This window comes from Schistocerca cancellata, chromosome 2, assembly GCF_023864275.1.
Source record: "Schistocerca cancellata isolate TAMUIC-IGC-003103 chromosome 2, iqSchCanc2.1, whole genome shotgun sequence".
Taxonomy (NCBI): domain Eukaryota; kingdom Metazoa; phylum Arthropoda; class Insecta; order Orthoptera; family Acrididae; genus Schistocerca; species Schistocerca cancellata.
The window spans coordinates 869,440,673-869,459,992 of NC_064627.1; the positions used below are offsets into that span (position 1 = coordinate 869,440,673).

Consider the following 19,320-nt stretch of genomic DNA (forward strand, 5'->3'; position numbering starts at 1 on the left):
TGAAGTCTGACAAAGGGAATGCTGAAATCATTGCTACTCAGAATGAATATGAGTCTAAAACATTACAATTTTTGAGGCGAATAATGTTTTGGAGCTAGATGAGGATCCGTTCCTCCATGCTATAAAAAGTAATTAGACTTGCTGTTAGCAGCACTATGCATTTGCTCAAACAATGTCATATAAAAATCTTATTAATATGAATCCACTGGTCCCAGATGTTGAGTTCCCAGTCTAAAGTATATAAAAGTCACCATCCAATACTTCTGATTGTGAACAGTATGAACTGTGCATATCAAGAGTTAGCAAGGTTTCTTCAAGAAAAAATAAGAGTCATTTATTTTTAGAAATAATTATTCTGCCATCAATAGCCAACATCCAGTCAGTAAAATCAAAGATTCGCAGTGTGACCAAGATACTAAATTGTTTTTATTAGATATCACGAACCTATATACTAATGTACCTCTTCAAACCACCATTGACATTGTTGAAAAAAACCTACGTACTTTTTAAAAAGATATTTCTGATGAGCAAATCACTGCTAAGAATATAGTAAAAGACAACTATTTTGTTTCCACTTGCAGACATTGCCATCAGCCTGATGACTTGTCAGTGGGAAATCCACTGGCAGGCATATTGGCTGATATTTTCATTAATTTTTTGGATGAGACATTCTTCAGTAATTTTTCAGCTGATGATCTTGGTATTTTGTCATATGGTTGGTACATAGAGGCATTTTAATCATATGCAGGAAGGAATTCACTGTTTTTTTGAGATTTTTAATAGTCTTCATGAAAAAATCAGCTTCATATGAGAATTAGATAATAACAACTGTCAGATTAATTATTTGGACCTCGGTTGTTGCTATTGACAATGACAGAATTTCTTTCCGTGTTTTTCAAAAAGCCAGTAATACAGATCAAATTGTCTGTTAGTCAGCGCATCCTCATTCCCATAAGAAAGCATTTTTCCATTCAGCATCACCATGCGGTTTCTGTACCTTGTCACCTGAAAAGCTTAATGAAAAGATGAATGTTATAAAAACTATTGCAGTTAATAATGGCTATGATCTCATGTTAGCTGACAAGATCTTCAAAGTCAAAACTGACACTAAAGTGACCACTTCGGCAGCAGTGCTGTTTCTGAAAGTAAGAAGTACAAATGTTTTCTTGATTCCATTTTTAGGTTCTATTTTGTATCAAATTTGTCATCTTCTGATTAAAAAATATGGAATTCGAAATTACCTTTTCCTCGAATGATAACTTGCAAAAATATTTCATTCATAATCTCAAGTCCACAGTAGCTCCTATATGCAATTCAGGAGTGTATAAAATCACTTATGATGTGTGTCCATATAGGACAAACTGGAAAGCCTTTTAGTGTCAGGTACAAAGAACATTTGTTGGGAGAAAGAGGCACTAATGTACATAATTCCACTTTTGGTTATCATCTGCTAATTTCCGGACACAAACCAAAAATGCATTGAAGAAATGTCCCTTTAGATAGAGAAAAGAAAGGTCACAGGCTCAAAGAACTGGGGATTTTTAGGCATATTCATCCTCAATGAACAGTTTCAACTATTTAACAAAAATGTTTACTATGGTTTAATTCACTGCTTGCGAAATTTTGATTGCTCTATTTTTACTACATTTTCCTGCTCCTGGTTCTGAAACATTATTTTCCTTGAGTCTCAAAGATATGTGCTACTGAAGTTACCTTCATGCAAATACTTTTTGGATTGTACAGCTGTTAGTAAAATTTTATTTATCTTTCTGTCCTTTATGTAATAGTAATTTCTGTAAAGCCTAACAGATATCTGTTAGTTTTTCTTAATCTGCTTGAGTACTGTGTGCTTTCAAAACGACATTAAGCTCTCTTCCTTTATATTTTGTTTTTAAAATTAACTGTCATTTTTTCAATTATTTATGATGTAGTGTTTCAAATGGGCTCATGTCACTGTCCGCTCCTGACTGGTAGTGCAACTTGTATTGTTTTCATGGCAGCAATGTAAGCCACTGAGCTAGTTAGTCTGATGTTGTTCCTGTCTAGGTACATGTGGCAAAGGCTGGAATGTTTTATTTCACTTTTGACTTGGGCGTAGCTGCTAAAATTCTGACCATTCCTTTTTAGCAATGTAATTTTATGTAAGTAACCTTTGTATGCTTTGAAAATTGTCATCTTGGTTAACGTGTTTTTTGTCATTCTTAATTTTCTATGTATTTTATAGGATTTATCAAAATTTCATTCTGATGAAGACACCCTTAGTAGGTGTTGAAACCTAGGTCAAAGTACCTAACAGTTATTTGCAACCGGTTGGCTGTATAATCCTATGTTGAAAAAATTTTAAATTTTATTTATTTCATATCAGGGTCATCTGTAAATGACATGGGAGTCATCACAGTAACGCAAGCAAAATCAGTTGCTGAAAATACACAGGGTGTCCTAAACTATATGTCAAAAATGTAAAGGCAGGCAGGGGGACCTAAATACACAGATTTCGTATAGGAATTTGGGTGCAGTAATGGCAAATTCCTGTATGTCATCTGCTTATTTCAGTCACCTTGGCTAATGTGTTTTTTGTCATACTCAATTTCTATGTATTATTTTGTAGAATTTATCAAAATTTCATTCTGATAAAGGCACCCTTAGTAGGTGTCGAAACCTAGGTCAATGTACCTAATGGTTATTTGCAATCGATTGGCTGTATAATCTTATGTTGAAACTAGTATACGGTTGCTGATTAACAGCCATGTTTAAAACTGTTAAATTTAAAATTTTATCTATCCTTATCATTATCATCATCATTATTACAGGTCGTTCTTGTATATCCAGGAAAGGCAGCATCTACAATTGAAGAACTCTTCATACAACCAAGGTAAGTATCCTGCGTGGTGATGGAGCTAAATTTATTCTTTCTCACAGACATTGATAAGCAACTGTATATTTGTGGAAAGTTGGTTGAACCAACTGACACAGGATGTCGGCCTTGACTTGCAACGTAATGGTGGTGTGGTGTGTGTCATCTTTTGTCCACAAACAGAGATAGAATAAAATAGTGAAAATTTGTATTTTGTTTGTACATTATTTTTTGGAAACTGAGTTTTTGTGGCAGAGTGGTCTGTAGTAGTAGCCTGATGTCAATGTTGAAAGAGGGCTATTTGCTTACAAGTTGGCACTATGATAGTAACCATTTGTTAGCTTGAGAGGCTTGAATTTTGTCAACAACTGGTTTAAAGACTAGTCCTACCCCTTTTAATACTCCGGTAAAAAATTTCTGTTCAAAAACTTTGAGTGATGAAAATGTCACTGATAAAAGACAAATCCAAAGAACATTTGCTTTTATTATCATTTGAGAACTCTGAATATATTTGCAAGGACACAGCACCATCCATCAATTGTTTATGAAGTCACAGAAGTCATTGTTTTGATTTAATACATCTACATATATACTCTGTAATGTAATTGAATGGATAAAATGTCTACTCACCAAGCAACGGCAGAACACACAAAAAAAGGAGGTTATAATTAGGCACACAGAAAAGGAGGTTATAATTAGGCAAGCCTTTGGAGTCAGTGAGATAAGATGAACATCAAGAAAAGCAAAACGAGGATAATGGAATGTAGTTGAATTAAGTCAGGTGATGTTGAGGGTATTAGATTAGGAAATGAGACACTTAGAGTAGTAAAGGAGTTTTGCTATTTGGGGAGCAAAATACCTGATGATGGTCGAAGTAGATAGGATATAAAATGTAGACTGGCAGTGGTAAGGAAAGCGTTTTTGAAGAAGAGAAATTTGTTAACATCGAGTATAGATTTAAGTGTCAGGAAGTCGTTTCTGAAAGTATTTGTATGGAGTGTAGCCATGTAGGAAGTGAAACATGGACGATAACTAGTTTGGGCAAGAAGAGAATAGAAGCTTTCGAAATGTGGTGCTACAGAAGAATGCTGAAGATAAGGTGGGTAGATCACGTAACTAATGAGGAGGTATTGAATAGGATTGGGGAGAAGAGAAGTTTGTGGCACAACTTGACCAGAAGAAGGGATCGGTTGGTAGGACATGTTCTGAGGCATCAAGGGATCACCAATTTAGTATTGGAGGGCAGTGTGGAGGGTGAAAATCGTAGGGGGAGACCAAGAGATGAATACACTAAGCAGATTCTGAAGGATGTAGGCTGCAGTAGGTACTGGGAGATGAAGAAGCTTGCACAGGATAGAGTAGCATGGAAAGCTGCATCAAACCAGTCTCAGGACTGAAGACCACAACAACAACAACAACAACAACAACAACATATCATGTGCTTACTTTGATTTCCAAAATCAGGTTGGGGCTGATGTGAGATTTTGGGTCATCCACCTTTGGTATAGGCAGTGGCTACAAGCAGGATTGAGATGGTGATGAATGTCAAGCTGAGGTTTTCTAGGTCTCTGTGGTGGGAGTCAGTACAAAAGACTTGAATATCAAATGGGTGGCGCCTATGGGGAGAGCCCTAGTCGGAGTAGGTGGCATCAGGGTGGATGACACACGATGAAGCGTAGTCCATCATCTCTTGCTTGTGGTGAAACACCAGCAGTCTGTAAGCGTTCATGAGCTCAATTCAGTGCACAGAAGTATGACCCCAAATTGTTCCCCTCCCTGGCCACACCATGGGAGTAACGTCAGGGTAAGGATAGCAGCGGATCTTATTAGCCCCAGTACCTTGTATGTTCGAGAGCTGATGGGGAATCTTTCATGATGATGAAGCCTCAGTTTTTTGTTGAGCATTTAGAGGACAAGTTTGGGTAGGTGGAGGGCTCGTTCAAAATGAGATCTGCTTCAGTCTTGATCAATACAGCATCCTCTGCCCAGTCACAGGTGTTAATTGCTTGTGACAAGCTGGGGGATATTTCTGTAACCATCATGCTCCGTAAGAGCTTAAATATTTTCCAGGGTATCATATTTCACAGGGACCTTCTTTTGAAGTCTGGGCGCCAATTTAGAGCGGCAAGGTGTGCATTTTGTCCGGTGTGTCCACTGGGGTCCGAGGGATAATCAGGTTGCCACCGGTGCCTTCATCGCCTTCATCTTGGCCTTTGAGGGTGATACATTGCCCAAGAATGTCTAGGTGATGGTCTACTGCTGTGATGTAAAGCCCTACATCCCTCACCCGATGTGATGCTTTGAGTGCTGGAAGTTCGGCCATATGTCTTCCTGCTGTACCTCCAGCATCATATGTAAAGATTGTGGATGCCCATCTCACCCCAATACCCCACATGCCCCGCCTCCCATCTGTGTCAGCTGTGGTGAGCACCATTTGCCTTGCTCGCCAGACTGCAGGATACTCCAGAAAGAAAGGAAAATCGTGGAGTACAAGACCCTGGACCGACTGACCTGCACTGAGGCTAAGAGAAAATTTGAACGTCTGCATCCTGTGTTTATGACATCGTCTTATGCCATCGCTACAACAGTTCTGGCACCATCAACTCCACCAGCACCAGTCATCTCTCAGAGCCGGAAGACTACAGCTGCCCCCTTGATGGTGGGGGCCATTTCCCTCCCTGTTGCTCTTGCACCACTTACTTCGGTAGCAACACCCCCCCCCCCCCTGCCCCCCTCCCCCCAGCCATCTGGGACGTCCATCCTCACTTCTAAGTCGGAGAAGCGTAAGTCTTTGTAGGCTTCTCTCACTAGGAAGGGGTTTCTTGGGTCACTCCCTTCCCAGGTTTCTGCTAGTGGGAAAGATGACACTGAAGTGGCTGAAGAGCCCAAAAGCAGCTGGTCGTAGGGCTTCACGCTCATCCTCAGTTCCGGAGACTGAGCCAGTGAAGTCCTCCCAACCAGAGAAAACCAAGGAGCAGGGAGAGAAATCCAAAAAGAAAACCCCGAAGACCAAAGAAATTGCTTTGGCACCCACAACATCACTGCCTACAAGCTCTGCATCTGAGGATGGGGTGGAGATTTCAGTGTCCGCTATCGACCTAGATCTTGCCAGACCATCAGACACAATGGATATAAACTGCTCAGGCAATAAGTTGGTGGCAGCTGGTGACTCTGAGGCGTAAACTAACTCATTGAATGTTCCATGCCTTCCCAGTCTCATGATGACATCATCCTCCAGTGAAATTGTGGTGGTTTTTTCGACCGCTTTGCTGAGCTACGGCAACTGTTCAGCTTTACACCTGCTATCTGCATTGGCCTCCAGGAAGCCTGGTTCCCGGCAATGTGGACCTCTGTCGTCCATGGCTATAAGGGATATTGCAGGAACCGTAGCGACTATAATTGAGTGTCAGGTGGAGTTTGCATTTATGTCGTAGACTTAGTCTGTAGTGAACCTGTGCCCTTTCAAACCCCCTCTTGAATCTGTGGCTGTCAGAATAAGGACGATGCAGGAAATAACTGTCTGCAATGTATATCTTCCACCAGATGATGCAGTACCCCTGAATGTATTAGCTGCACTGATTGATCAGCTACCTAAACCTTTCCTACTTTTGGGAGATTTTTACGCCCATAATCCCTTGTCGGGTAGCACTGTGCTTAATGGCTGAGGCAGAGATGTCGAAACTTTCTGTCTCAGTTCGACCTCTGCCTCTAAAACACTGGGGCCACCACACATTTCAATGTGGCTCATGGTATTTACTTGGTCATTGATTTATCAATTTGCAGCCCAGAACTTCTCCCGCCTATCCAATGGAGAGTACATGATGACCTGTGTGGTAGTGACCACTTCCCCCATCTTCCTGTCACTGCCCCTGTGTCAGACCCATGGATGCCTGCCCAGATGGGCTATAAACAAGGCGGACTGGAAAACTTTCACCTCTGCTGTCACTGTTGAATCTCCCGCACACTGTAACATCGATGTGATGGTTGAGCAGTGACTACAATAATTGTTTTTGCAGCAGAAAACACGATCCCTCACTCTTTTGGGTGCCTGAGGCATAAGGCAGTCCCGTGGTGGTCACCGGAAAGACGCTAAAGAAATTAGTGTGTTGGCGAGCTCTACAGCGTCATAAGTGGCACCCTTCCCTGGAGCACCTCATAGCCTTTAAACTGTTCTGTGCCCACATTCGCCAACTTCTCAGACAACCGAAGCAGGAGTGTTGGGAGAGCTACGTCTCGACCATTGGGTACCATATGTTACCTTCCCACATCTGGTCAAAGATTAAACGTTGTTTCGGGTACTAGATCCCAACAGGTTTTCCTGGTGTTACCATAAATGGCGTCTTATCTACCGACACAAACGTGATAGCCAAGCACTTTGCTCAAGCCTCTGTGTCGGAGAATTACCCCCCCCAGCCTTTCACACTCTCAGATGGCGGCTGGAAGGGAACGTCCTCTCATTCATTGACACAGCTCCTGGGCCTGATCGGATCCATAGCCAGATGATTAAACATCTCTCATCTCACTAGAAGGGACATCTCCTCGTTATCTTCAACCGAATCTGGTGCGATGGTGTCTTTCCATTGCAATAGCAGGAGAGTACCATCATTCCAGTGCTCACACCCAGTAAAAACCTGCTTGATGTGGATAGCTATCAATCCATCAGCCTCACCAGTGTCCTTTGTAACCTGCTGGAACATATGGTATGTCTGCGTTTGGGTTGGGTCCTGGAGTCACGTGGCCTACTGGCTCCATGTCAGGGCGGCCAACACCTGGTTGGTGTCTTTTTTGACTTACATAAAGCATACGACACGACCTGGTGACATCATATCCTTGCCACATTATTTGAGTGGGGTCTCCAGGGCCTGCTCTTGATTTTTATCTGAAACTTCTTGTTGCTCCGTACTTTCCGTGTCCAAGTTAGTGCCTCCCATAGTTCCATTCATATCCAGGAGAATGGAATTCCGCAGGGCTCTGTGTTAAGTGTGTCTCTATTTTTAGTGGCCATTAATGGTCTAGCAGCAGCTGTCAGGCCCTCCGTCTCACCGTCTGTGTATGCAGACGACTTCTGCATTTCGTACTGCTGCACCACTGTGGGGTTCAACTGGTGACAGGAGCTTTGAGGATGTGTCTGGTGTCCAGCGTACTGGTCCCCCCATTGCAGATGAGACTTGCACAACTGCTCGCCAGTTATGCAGCACACATTCGTAGTTCTCCTGAACATCCGAAGTACCGTCTCCTTTTCCCGCCTGCGGCAGTCCATCTCCCGTATTGGCGGCCGCGGTCGGGGCTTAGGATTGCAGTTCGCGTCCTCTCCCTTCTCTCTGAACTGGAGTCCTTCACGTTACCACCTCTACTTACAGTCCTCCATGGTGTACGCTTCGGCCGCAGCTTCATCTGGACCTTGTGCATGGCCCTAAGGACTCCTTTAACTGTGTGGCTCTTCGCTGTCACTTCCTCTCCATTCTTGATGTGTTCTGGAGCTCTCAAGTGGTTTACACTGACGAGTCGGTGGCTGATGGTCGCGTTGACGTTGCTTACGTTGGCTATATTGACCACCATTGCTTACCCGATCGCTACAGTGTATTCACTGCAGAGCTGGTGGCCATTTCTCGTGCACTTCAGTATCTCCATTCTTGCCCAGGGGAGTCTTTTCTTTTATGTACTGACCCCTGGAGCAGCCTGAAAACTATCAATGAGTGCTACCCTCATCATCCTTTGGTAGCGTCCATCCAGGAGTCCATATATGCCCTGGAACGGTCCAGTCTGTACCCCTGGTCACATTGGAATCTCAGGAAATGCACTTGCTGACAGGCTGGCCAAACAGGCTACACGGAAACCACTTCTGGAGATGGGCATCCCTGCAACTGACCTGCGTTCATTATTATGCCGCAAGGTTTTTCAGCTTTGGGAGACGGAATTGCAAAATCTCAGTACGCACAACAAACTGTGATCCATTAGGGGGACCATGAATCTGTGAAAGTCCTCGACGAGGACCTCTCGTGGTTCTCTGCCGGCTCCGCATTGACCATCCCTGGGCGACCCACGGCCACCTCCTGCTCCGTGAAGACTCACCTCAGTGTCGGTGCAGTGCCTGGTTGACAGTGGCCCATATTATTCTGCTGTGTCCTCCTTTGGCTGCTGTGACCCCTAACTAAGGTACGAGCATATGGGATTGGTTCCCAAGTATGTGAGTGGCTCGAAGACTTCTTAAGTAATAGAACCCAGTACTTTGTCCTCGATGGTGTGTTCATTGGAGGTGAGGGTATCATCTGGAGTGCCCCAGGGAAGTGTGGTAGGTCCACTGTTGTTTTCTATCTACATAAATGATCTTTTGGGTAGGGTGGATAGTAATGTGCGGCTGTTTGCTGATAATGCTGTGGTGTACAGGAAGGTGTCATCGTTGAGTGACTGTAGGAGGATACAAGATGACTGAAGACAGGATTTGTGATCGGTGTAAAGAATGGCAGCCACCTCTAAATATAGATAAATGTAAATTAATGCAGATGAATAGGAAAAATAATCCTGTAATGTTTGAATACTCCATTAGTAGTGTAGCGCTTGAAACAGTCACGGCGATTAAATATTTGGGCGTAACATTGCAGAGCGATATGAAGTGGGACAAGCATGTAATTGCAGTTGTGGGGGAAGGCAGATAGTCGTCTTTGGTTCATTGGTAGAATTTTGGGAAGATGTGGTTCATCTGTAACGGAGACCACTTATAAAACACTAATATGGCCTATTCTTGAGTACTGCTCGAATGTTTGGGATCCCTATCGGGTCGGATTGAGAGAGGACATAGAAGCAATTCAGAGGCGGGCTGCTAGATTTGTTACTGGTAGGTTTGATCATAATGCGAGTGTTACGGAAATGCTTCAGGAACTCGGGTGGGAGTCTCTAGAGGAAAGGAGGCGTTCTTTTCGTGAATCGCTGCTGAGGAAATTTAGAGAACCAGCATTTGAGGCTGACTGCAGTACAATTTTACTGCTGCCAACTTACATTTCACGGACTGACCACAAAGATAAGGTAAGAGAGATTAGGGCTAGTACAGAGGCATATAGGCAGTCATTTTTCCCTCGTTCTGTTTGAGAGTGGAACAGGGAGAGAAGATGCTGGTTGTGGTATGAGGTACCCTCTGCCACGCACCGTATGGTGGGTTTCGGAGTATGGATGTGGATGTAGATGTAGATCTTTGGTTGCCTGACTCGTTATCATTGATTTTTGCAGACAATGCCTTGATTTGGTTTTATGTTTCATCTGTGAAGGTGGGTTTTATCATTCAATCTGAGTTTTAGCACATGTCCTTTGTCCCTCTGTGTCCTCCACCATAGTGCTTTTAGGATGGAAGTTTTAATGTGTTGCAGGGTGGCTGGCTTTTCCTTTTTATTTTCGTGGTCGGCCAGCCACTGTAATCTGCTTCCTTGTTTTACTCTCTTCTAACTGTTTCTTGCATATCTCTGTTGTTTTCTTGTCCTCTTTTGTTCCTTTTAGTGTTCATTGCCTTTTCTTTGTTCTCGTGGTCTTCCCTTTCTTTCAGTTTTGTGTTATATGTCTTGTCTGTTTTATTCTCACACTTGTGGCATTTTTTTTATTAGGAACAAGGGGCCAATGACCTCGTAGTTTGGTCCCTTTCCCCCCTCTTTTAAACCAACCAACCAATCTGTCATAGATGATGAAAGATGTGAAACAAATACTATCAAAGAGATAGAGGGGCTGGCCAGTACTTACCTCAGCTCAGTACAGCCGATAGATACACAAAACAGAACAGAAAATTTACATTCCTAGCTTTCGGAACTTTGTTCCTTCATCAGGGAGGAAAGAGGGGAAAGAAAGGGAAGAAGGGAAAGTGGATTCAGTTACCCACAACCCAGGTTATGAAGCAACAGGGAAAGGAAAACAGGGAGGGTAGCAAGGATGGAGGCATGGTTGTCGAAGAGAAGCCAGAATTTGGCTAATATAATGTTAGTTTTTTATTATTGTTTAATTAAATTAAGATTAAACCCTAATTTTGTTCATATGTGTTTCTTGATAACATAAATACAGCTATTCGTTACCAAGTGTACAAAGTGAAAAAGTAATTTTTTCCTTTGTTTTCCTAATATATTGTACCATACTATCTATGTAACGCTAAGCACTGTTGAGAGCAAACCATACGTTTATATAAAAAGGTTATTTTTTACTGAAAGAACATGGGACGTGGAGGGGGGAGGGGGGGGGGAGGAGAGTAGACAGACCCTTGGTATGATAAGCAGCAAACTCTTCGACACACAGTTCCGTGTCCATGTCCATATACTAGGCATGTGCTGATGTGTCGTTCCGACATACAATTTTCTTCTGTGTACCTGTATTTTTTCAACCAGATACTTCATTCCGTGTAACTGGAGCACATTTGCTACAGTTCTAGAGTATGTATGTAACCATACAGAAGACTGCATGCTCTCGTGAAAAGTAACAGCTGTAGTTTCTCTTGCATTCAACCATTCACAGTACCAGCAAGGCTATATTGGCTGTTGTTACAAGGACAGATCAGTCAATCATCCAAACCGTTCCCCTTGCAACTGCTAAAACGTATGCTGCCCCTCATCAACAGCGACATATTTATCTGACTGTACCACGGATGTCTCTACATTGTGGTTGCATCTATGGTTATGACTGTCTGTGTGGTTGTGGCACTCAAGCCACCCTACCTTGGCAAGATCCATTGTTCATGGGAGGAATGGCAAATTGCTGAACTGTTAATTGATTAAAAGACCAGGGTTTATACTGAGAGGATCTTAAAGCTTTTGAATAATATATGATATAAATTGGAATTGTTTGCATTCATTGTACATGCACACACACAGGCACAAAAAAAAACATATATGAGGGTACTTCAAAAAGTAAATTACATGTTATTATTATAGGCCAAATAACATTAAAATCTCTCTCCTTGCACCCTTCCCCCCCTCCCAATGTTTTTTCAGCTTGCCGAAAAGATGGAAATCACATGTTGCAAGGTGTGGACTCTTAATCCACATCTGTGCAGCCTGGGTCAAATTGTTCGCACCATTTCACTGTGGCTGGACACCGACATTGCATGTGGTCTACATACTGCTAGAATCTCATGGGTAATCTGTATGCAGTTTAGAAGTTTTGCCCACTAGAATCATACTTTCTGCATACTTTAGCTTTGGAGTATGTTTCCAGTTGCCATGCTGTTTTTGTTCCACACTGTGATGCACCTGTAACCATACCATAGCAGAAATGTGTCTGCAGAAAACTCAGAATGTGTATTGTCTTCTGACAATGTGCCACTCTTGCTGCACGGTGGTCTTAGCATGGGACAGCTTGTGTAACTGAATTTTTGAAGTCCCTTCGTACTTCTAACAGTATTGTGAAAAGGAAAGTTGCTACTCACCATATAGCGGAGATGCTGAATCGTGGATAAGCACAACAAAAAGACTGTCACAAATATAGCTTTCGGCCAGTAAGGCCTTCATCAGAATTAGATGGTGAACACACACACACACACACACACACACACACACACACACACACAAATACAACTCTCACACACACCACTGTGTGAGTTGCGTTTGGTTGTATGTGTGTGTTTGCCGTTTAATTCTGATGAAGGCTGTACTGGCTGAAAGCTGTATTTTATTGTGCCTATCCGCAACTCGGTATCTCCACTATACGGTGAGTAGCAACTTTCCTTTTCACGATATTGTTACATTCCATCCTGGATTTTTATACTTTTTCTTTTGTAGGTAGATCATAGGTTTTTCGTAACTGATTAAAATTAATCATAGTTTCCTGTTTCCTTTTCATTTCAGATCTGCGAACAGCAATGTACTGGATGATACAAAAAGTACATGGAGCATAACAGAAGGCAGTTTACCTGTCACAAGAGCTGTTTTTATTGATAGCACATGGAATCAAAGTCGAGGAATTTACAAAGATCCTCGCCTGAGAGGTAAAATATTGAGTTACTTTTTTTCCTGCCAGGTTCATTGTCTTTCCTTGAAGCCTTTTATTAATTCCATTTCCATCTTAGGATCTCTCTCTCTCTCTCTCTCTCTCTCTCTCTCTCTCTCTCTCTATCTATCTATCTATCTGTGTGTGTGTGTGGGGGGGGGATAATAGTGGTGGTGATATCAACTTTTTGTTTAATTTTAATTGGTATTAATATAGACCCAAATTCACTGGTACTGTGGATATACTTAATCTTGTGGTTGTTTGTTTGAATCTTTTTGTTCTGCACATTAACAACATGAGATCAATGCTCTGAACAACTGAAATGTGTTGCTGCCTCACTGAGTCAGTGCTGCCCTATGCAAAAATCATGTAGTGCAATTGTGGAAACATATGAACATCTGTTGTCTGCTAAAGTGTCTGTCAAGATTCTCATCAGGACAGCCACTCACATAAGTGCTACTACCAAAAAGAATTACCTTCAGTTGCGACTGCTGCTTTCGTGCTAATAGCCAATGATTTCATTACCATGACGTTAGGCCAGACCTGTGTCAGATTTACAATGTTTCGTAAGGGGAGTCATAAACTCAAGGACAGCACATAGCAACAGCTTACACAGTCTATTAAGCACCCAGAGGGAGCCACAGGTAACAGGAAACTGTGCTGAGGGCCCAGATTGGCTGCAAATGAAAGGAGGCAATTACATCTTGGTGTTTGACAAGATCAATATGTAGTTTTATTTATTAAAATGAAGTATATAAAGCACAGTCACCCATCATAGTAGACTTTGCAATACACCATGACCTTTACTCTAAATAGACAGCATATCATCAGGATTTAATGTACACATTTGTGTTGAATGAATACACAGTGGTTCATAAATGACAACAGATGCACTAGTGAAGGCAGAATGTGCCCAATCTCAGACACCATCAGTGCCTTGTAGGCGATGACATCATGATGAGGGAAATTTCCCGAAGTTGTAATTCCTTTCATCTTATTCTTGTCAACACAAACTAAATTCTACGGTAACCCAATTTTGACCACCGTCTACATCAATAAACAATAAAGTGAAGTCGAACTTAAAACCATTGAGAAATGCTGGACCTGAAAACAACTTTTGATAAGTTGTGGTAGATGTAGCAAAATTGTATGTAATGCCCACATCATAAATTTATTTGTAGATGGTAGGACACCACCTATACACAAGGTGAACTGTATGATATAGCGGCATTTGGCAAATGAGCTGTTATGTATCTGATAGTAGCGTAAGCTGTTGCAACGCACTGTCCTGGAGCTGAGAAAAGTGCACCAAGGCAGCAGCGGGTCTAAACTTACGTAGCTGCTGCTGTGGAGAACTCTCCCGTGCATTGTAAGCTCGATTGCATCAGCCAGTAGATGCGCTGCTATATAAACAGTCTTGGTCACATAACAGCTCAATTGCTGAGATGCCACAACATGTTACAGTACACCATGTGTACAGGTGGTGTCCTAACATCTACAAAAAACATCTACAAAAAAAGTTGTAAAGATTAATAGCTATTTGCTTGTCACACATTTCGTTGCAGTTGTAAGTTGCCTTCACTTTAAATTCCATTGATGATGTTCATTGTCATCAAAATTTCATTACCCTAGCTGTAGTTCCTATTCACAAGAATAATACATAAGGAATTCAAGCTTTAGAAAATTTGCCTCTTCAAGATGTTGTTGCCTATAAGACAGTGATATTGTCCGAGACTGTTTGGTTTTTTCTGTCTCTGCTAGTGCACCTGTCGCTGTTGATAAGAAATTTTGCATCTGTTCAAACTGAACATGTAAATTAAGTCCTGGTGATATGTTGTGTATTTGGATTAAAGGTCATGGTGATATTGTAAAATTTACTGTAATGGATGATTATGACTGTCTTATGATTGGAATTAAGTATTATATAAATTTAAGCTATATTGATGGCTAATAATACAGATAGTACAAGTGCCTCCAAATGACATTGGGAATCCCTCACAAATTGCTGGTTCTGGTCACAGGGAAGTTGTGTTTATAATGTTTCGATTGAACTGGATCAAAAGGGGTGAACAGACTAAAACATAATAAAACAAAAAATACTAGAAAGGTGCCAGAATAAAAATCAAACAATGTTATTGTGATGCACATAATACATTTCTATTTGATGAGAGGATTACACAACTTTAATTGGAGTTTGTCATGGCAGAGCATTATAAAAGTTATTGATATGTCTTTATCATTGTTTTAATTAATTGGTGCTAATTAAAACATTATCTTTAAAGTGAAACAGGTAATCAGAAGCGAGGTATTTTAATCTCCTGCATCAATTGAGATACATCACTTGCTTCAAAGTAGGCTTCTCTAAAAAAGTGTCAAAAACAAGTTGGGTTGTAATTTCTTACCAGGCTTTGCAGGATTTGTTGACTGAAGCCATCCCCCACAAATCTTATTATGTCGATGTGAGTAATATGTGGTTCTGACTTTCAGTATATGGTAGCAGAGCTGGGGATAATTTCTGAAAGACAAACGAAATAGGAAAGCTTGGAACACACAAACAAAGCTGACAAAGTAAATATAAGAGAAAGCATTGATATGGATAGCAATGGATACTTTAAAGCACAGTTTTATCTAGTGACAAAAAGCGCCTGTTACGTTGCAATAGGAGCAACTTTTATCATGTAGAATTTAGGTTATGGTGAACAGAACAATTTTTTTCTGAAGCAGTTGATTTGAAATAGATGAATTGGTCACAGCCAATCTCATATTTATAAAAAGCTTGGGAAGTTGAATATAATTATCACCAGCTGGGTTTTTTCGTGACTAATGTTATAGTGTTTTAAATTTTTGTTTCAGCACTGCCATGTGTAATTCTTCAATCGAGGCTGTCACAGTTTTGGCGCCATCAGAAGGGAAGTCCACGATGGTATCTGGCAACAGTGGAGGCCATACATCAATTCCTTGTAGAGCTAGTGATTGCCAGTAGCTCTTCATATGATGGAGAATTTGATAGTCTTTTATTCTTCTTTAGATACATGTATAGCAAAATACATAGCCTTTATCCAAACCGAGATTTACGTGCGTACAAAAGACCAATAAAGTAATAATTTTGTATAAAACCATTTCAGCTGTTCTACTGCTCTATTTTTAAAACCCAATCTTTAGCTTGCAGCTAAAGGGAGTAAGAGATACTTAAACTTCTTTTATGCTTTGGTGGCTTCACATTAGGTTAAAAATCTACATGCAGGGATTGGTTTCTGCTTCATTGTGTGGTATGGTGAACCAGTAAGGAACTAACGGATGAAAGACACATTGCCATAGTGAGTTTAGGCATAGGTATAGGAGTAAGTGGAATGACAGTTATATAAACTATGAGATGGTTGTTGAGGAGACTCAGCTTGGATTTTTCTGGAATTAGTGTCCCATTGCAGTGGATTCCTTTGTGGTATGTGTCATCTGAATGTGTCAGAATTAATTCCTTAACAGTATTTGGCACTGGTGAGGTGTGTGTGCTGAACAGTTGAAGAAAACCGGAACAGTTACAGTTTGGTTGATAGGCATGCTAATTAGAAAATGTAGTTGAATCAGTAGTTTCCAGAAATTTTAAGACATTACTTTGAGAGTTGAAAGAAAAATAAAGAAATAATAAATGCCAGTATTTACAGTGCTGGAAAAAAGTAGTAGTCACTCCTCACACAGGAACGAGACACACACAAGATGCAAGGCAACAGAATAACAATGGATTAATAGCTGAGGATCAGATAGGTAGTATTGGCAATTAGTTACCAGTGATGAATATGTCAAGAAATTACAGGGTGAAAAAGTTGACAGAAGTTAAAATCAGCTAGTTAGATGCAAAACATTAGGGAGGAGGAGGAAAATTGAAGAATGAGTGCTCTCAGGTGAACTGTCTTCTGCAGTAAAACCAAATGCCATGCTCCTGAACATCCTATTGATCATGAAGGCAAAACCTTGGGTACTTGTTTCAACTCTTAAATGAATTTTGTGTGCTTTCTCCCATTTTCTATTTTATTTCTCATAATGGAGGATGTTTTGAAATCAGGAAGTTAGAAATTTAATTATGTTTTCTAAGTTGTGTCTGTCAAGTGTGTTTTATTTTAGTTGATCTCTTTCCCATGATTTATAAGCAGAAACTCCTCTTCGTCCTCAAGTAATGCTGGAAATAAACTTTTATCTTCCTTTTTAATTATTTATAATATTTATACTTTGACTTGTAAAGACAACTCTGTTACCAAAAATAAAATGAAGGGAAGAGATAATTGTGCCCACCTCCTTCTTGTTTGTTAATACTTTAGAGTTCAAGAGATGCAGGAAGTGCAAATAAAAATTCCAGATTGTAAAACTGTCTTCCAAGTTTTACTTTATCCACAGGCAGACCACAACCAACAGTGAAATTTTGTCTGAACAATGCCATCTGAGAGTTATTCACTTTTTAAATTCATCTTCATACCTCCAGTCTTTGGCATTATTGTTTGTGAGTAAAGTTATTGTTATGTATCACAAGTTATTTGGAAATTAATTGATGTCTTGTGTCTGATATAGCTCACAAGTATTAGATATTAGAAATATAATGATGTAGAAGATCATCTCCCCAGTATAATCACATAAATTGGAGACCGAGTGCCGTATCATTTTGTGTTATGCTGTTCTACTTACCCATTATTCCTGTTAAGGAGAAGTTCTTCTTGTATCTGTAATTTTTATTTTTGACTTTGGTTTTATATTAGTCACGCCAAGTATTTATTGTCATTTGTTGAAAATGTGTGCATGTACTGTCATGATTGTTATGCATTTGTGACCTATTTTAATAGTTTTGCATTTACTATTTTAATTTGACTGTTTATTGAATTGCTGCTTGAAGTGTTAAATTTAATTCTGCATAGTAACTGTCATGATCTTATTCTCTGTTATGTTGTGATGTATGTGTGTGTTAGGTCTGCACTTATTTCTTGTTTGTATGTTGGATTTAAGTAGCTTTGTGAACTACTCCCTAATATGAATGAATATAAAATTGATTGTATAATTTGTACATACTATGCTGATCTCTGCTACTATGTAATAGTTTGTAATTTTTGTTGTTGTGAACACATTATATAATTTCAGTGTAGTAAAGTTGAAAAGGCAACTGTAATAAAATGGGAATAGGAAACTCTCTCTCTTGTCACATGGAAGAAAGGATCCTTGGATTTGAAAGTTAGTGTTTCTGTTTTTATGTTCATTTGCATGCATTTTGAGTAAGTAGGCTTTTTCCAGTGGTTATTTCAATTTAGTTAAGTGTAAAGATTTTTGTTATAAAAAGATGCACTCTAACTGGAAATGAGAGAAAAAGTAAAATCCACAATATCTAAGACAGAAGGAAAGAGTATATTTCTTCCCAGTATGAATACCTTTTGCAGAATTGACAGACAAAAATAAAAAAGATGGTGAAATTTGGTAATGGAGAGTTCTGGTAGAATGTAAATAATATAGGATCATTGGGTATTAGAGGCATTGAGTTGTCGACAGGAGTGTAAACCTGACTGAAAATTCCTGTAGCTTCTGGACAAAACCTTTTCCTAGCTTAGAGAGAAAACACATGCACACGCATGTGTACGTGACCACATGCACATGAGAGCGCTCGTTCTCTCTCTCTCTCTCTCTCTCTCTCTCTCTCTCTCTCTCTCTCTCTCAAATCCAGTGCTATCCTGCATCCATTGTTGGTTATATTTGGCTCACAAATCCTACAGTTTGCATACAAAAATAGTTGGGAGTAAATTTCCTATGTTAGTTGTCTCTACATTGATATTTGCATACATACTTTGCAAGTCACCATAAGGTGAATGGCTGGGGTATCCTATACCACTATGTAGCATATAAACCATTGGAAGTGTTTCGGGTACACGCCTTAAGCCCTAAACGAACATAGTCTGGAGCGTATAAGTACTCAGCCTTTCATGACCTGAGTGATTCTAGTCTCAATATCACAGCCTACACTGTAAGCCAATGACATTTGAACGACATCGCAGAATGCAGTATGGGGTCCGCTGTTCAACCATAAGACAGGGCAGTCTGCCCTGAGTCACGAGGGTGCCACCCAATCGTTGGAGGAAGTTCATGGGCATGATCCGCTGCATCGCCGTGCTGTCTTCACAGTTGCAGCTGGAGACGTTGCTGACAATGGCATTCAAATGACGCCACACTCGGCCCCGTTTTTTGTGTTGTCAGCAGTGCTGGATGTCTATTGTTTTGCATGAGAGCCAACTGATGCCTTCACTGAAATGTTCCTGATGTACTGTGGCTGAGGACCAGAATAGAGAAATTAATGGAATAAATCTTCTGATGCCCTGACATCTCATTTCACTCTTCAGAAGTGACAGTCCAAGGGTCATTTAACACAGATGTCAGTACATTGATGTCACCTTCTTAGGACAATGTCTGAACCTACAGCCTACAGTACAGTTAGTCAAAAAATTGTGTTTTGGTCACAGAGAAGAAGTTTGATGGTCATGAATTTT

General features: G+C 40.6%; 1 protein-coding gene across 4 annotated transcripts in view; it reads left to right on the plus strand.

Moving 5' to 3' along the window:
- LOC126162821 (tRNA-uridine aminocarboxypropyltransferase 1) overlaps nt 1–17,975 on the plus strand; it is a 32,345-nt gene extending 14,370 nt beyond the window's left edge. For all 4 annotated transcript variants that reach the window (XM_049919568.1, XM_049919569.1, XM_049919570.1 and 1 more), the window contains exons 3-5: nt 2,811–2,872; nt 12,667–12,806; nt 15,662–17,975. In XM_049919568.1, coding sequence (XP_049775525.1) covers nt 2,811–2,872; nt 12,667–12,806; nt 15,662–15,909 — 450 coding nt within the window. In that variant the 3' untranslated portion in view covers nt 15,910–17,975. The remainder of the gene's footprint in view (nt 1–2,810; nt 2,873–12,666; nt 12,807–15,661) is intronic.
- Nucleotides 17,976–19,320: the final 1,345 nt, after the last annotated feature.